This window comes from Aplysia californica, unplaced genomic scaffold (assembly GCF_000002075.1).
Source record: "Aplysia californica isolate F4 #8 unplaced genomic scaffold, AplCal3.0 scaffold01042, whole genome shotgun sequence".
Taxonomy (NCBI): Eukaryota; Metazoa; Mollusca; class Gastropoda; order Aplysiida; family Aplysiidae; genus Aplysia; species Aplysia californica.
This window is the reverse complement of record NW_004798312.1, coordinates 10,568-13,410: the sequence shown is the minus strand read 5'-3', so window position 1 is coordinate 13,410 and position 2,843 is coordinate 10,568. Positions and strand designations below refer to the sequence as shown.

The 2,843-nt window shown below is 38.3% G+C and overlaps 1 protein-coding gene across 1 annotated transcript in view; it reads left to right on the top strand.

The window, feature by feature from the left end:
* Positions 1 to 2,544, top strand: part of LOC101853044 (myophilin) — a 50,124-nt gene extending 47,580 nt beyond the window's left edge. Inside the window, exons 6-7 of the mRNA XM_005111331.3 lie at positions 495 to 699; positions 1,390 to 2,544. Of these exons, the coding sequence (XP_005111388.1) occupies positions 495 to 699; positions 1,390 to 1,593 (409 nt within the window). The 3' untranslated portion in view covers positions 1,594 to 2,544. The remainder of the gene's footprint in view (positions 1 to 494; positions 700 to 1,389) is intronic.
* The last annotated feature ends 299 nt before the right edge of the window (positions 2,545 to 2,843 follow it).

The window sequence follows — 2,843 nt, the reverse complement described above, 5'->3', positions numbered from 1 at the left end:
CCCTTGGTGGTCTAAAATCGATAAGAGTAGGCTTCGGCCGCCACCCGGGCAAAATTCAAAATTTCCTACCAACTGAAAATATTAGGTGTGTCCTGCGCGCTCATATGACCTTGCAGTTGCGAGCGCCGTAAAACCCTTTACAAAAACAAAACAAAACAGACAAGTGATTTTATAGCAATGTATTGGAATACCGTTATTTACTCTCTATACTGAACCAAATGTTTCATTCAACACTGCAAACTTCCCCCTGTGGGTGGTTGACGGGTGCTCTGGTGTGGTCAGCTGCTCCTTCTTTCCTATCAAACATCTGTCGTCCTTATCTCTCCTCCTCCTTTTTTGAGTGTATGTTACTCTCTTGTAACACATCTATTTTTAGGCACTTATATGACCTTATTGTGTTGCAAGTGCTGTAAAACTTTCTAACGAAAAAATCCCAAAAACCTCCTACCTTCAAAGTTTTGTTTTTATGTTTCCTGTTCTGTTTCTCTCCTCAGTTTGTTAAACAAAATAAAACCGGGTGCCATTAAAAAAACGAACACGTCCAAAATGCCTTTCTTGCAAATGGAGAACATCAGCAAATTCCTGGAAGGCTGCGAGGCTTTAGGAGTTTCCAAGACAGATTTGTTCCAGACGGTGGACCTCTTCGACAAAGTCAACATGGTCCAGGTGATCAACGGCATTTACGCTTTAGGAAGAAAGGTGAGTGAAAGAAAGACTATTCTTTATTTGTTTGTTGGATTTGTTGTTATGTTACAGTTTAATTCTATTGATAGATGGAGTTCTTTTTGGTAAAGTGAATAAAAACAAGTAGACTTATACATTTTTATTACATGTTTATTTGTCTGACTGTATATGTAAATGAAGTTATGTGTGTATGTGGTAAGCTTTGTGAAATATCACAGCAACACAAAGGGTACAATTTTTTTTATCAAATATATTTTGTTTTGTTTTGGTAATGGAAAAAGAAAAGATTGTATCGTGTGTATAAGAATGGCATCTCTACACACAATACAATCTTTGTTTTTTCCAATCACCAAAACAAAGAAAATGTATTTAATAAAAAGATGTAGATGTACATCTTTATATAAAAACATTCCACCAGATCTTTTTAGTATCAACAAAAGAAACTTTGAATCGTGTGTATTAAAGACACAAAGAGACTTTGAATCATGTGTATTAAAGACACAAAGAGACTTTGATTATGTATGTTAAAGAAACAAAGAGACTTTGAATCATGTTTATTAGACACAAAGAAACTTTGAATCATGTTTATTAAAGACACAAAGTCTATTAAAGAATCAAAGAAACTTTGGATTGTGTGTATTAAAGAAGCAAAGAAACTTTGGATTGTGTGTATTAAAGAAACAACATTCCTCTGTATATCTGCAGGCCCAGAAGATCGGCTACCCTGGCCCAACGTTAGGAGCGAAGGAGGCAGACTCGAACCCTCGCAACTTCTCCGCAGAGAAGCTCAACGCTGGTCAGGGCGTGATTGGTCTACAGATGGGAACCAACAAGGGAGCCTCCCAGACTGGCATGAGCTTTGGGCGGTCACGGAGCATCAACGAACACGGACAGAACGGCCATGTGTAGGGGGCAGTGGGGAGGAAAAACAGGAGATGAGAAACCGTATTACAGTGGAGTCCGCTTAAACGGAATATCGTCACTTAAAACAGAATATCGTCACCGGAATATTGTCACTTAAACGGAATATCGTCACTGCGCTAGCGAAATGTCACACCTCAGTTTTTCCACTTTTGAGATAAAGGAAAAAAACTATTTAACTAGACTATTAATTATCATCTAATAATGGTAACACTTGCCATGCATGTTTCTTTTGTGACTGTCAGTTCATTTTTGTTTTGATTTTACCAAAAGATTGATATAGTACCACCAAACAAAATAAAAGACCAGTTTTGCATTTTGACACCGCTCTGTGTTATGCCATTTTGCTAGCGCATTGATGATCCAAAAACAGTGGGAAACTGAAAAAAAGTATACAGTATAACAAGGATAGCTCGAATTCGTCGAGACCGGAATATCGTCACTTAAACGGAATATTGTCAATATCGTCACTTAAACGGAATATTGTCAATATCGTCACTTAAACGGAATATTGTCAATATCGTCACTTAAACGGAATATTGTCAATATCGTCACTTAAACGGAATATTGTCACTGCGTTAGCGAAATAGGACACCTCATTTTTGCTACTTTTGAGATAAAGGAATAAAACTATTTAACTAGACTATTAATGATCATCTAAGAATGGTAACACTTGCCATGCATGTTTCTCTTGTGACTGTCAGCGCGTTTTTGTTTTGATTTCACCAAAGATAGATATGGCACCACCAAACAAAATAAAAGGCTAGTTGCATTTTGACACAGCTGTGAGTTATACTATTTTGCTAGCGCAGTGATGATCCGAAAACAGTGGGAACCGGAAAAAAAGTATACAGTATAACAAGAATAGCTCGAAATCGTCGAGACCGGCCTCGGAAGTTTGAGGGATCCGTAGTGCGAGGGATATCTTACAAAGAAAAAGAGAAGAAAAAAAACGTGGGACAGCAGGCACAGTTCGACGGGTGCGGGATTTTGAATCTTCTCTGTTCGACCTATCCGTGTTGTACTGTAATTTCCAAATATTTATCTTCACTACCTGAGCAATCTCTTTGAACCAATAACACGGCTAAATGGAAGAAAATTGCCACGACCCAGCAGGTTTCAGTTTAAGCAGACTTCACTGTATTGGCTAACTAGGTCTATGTCAGTGGTAGAATGGGGAAAGGTGGGGGAGGGTTTAGGAACTGGTTCATAGAGGTAAAAGGAAGGGTGGAAGAGGA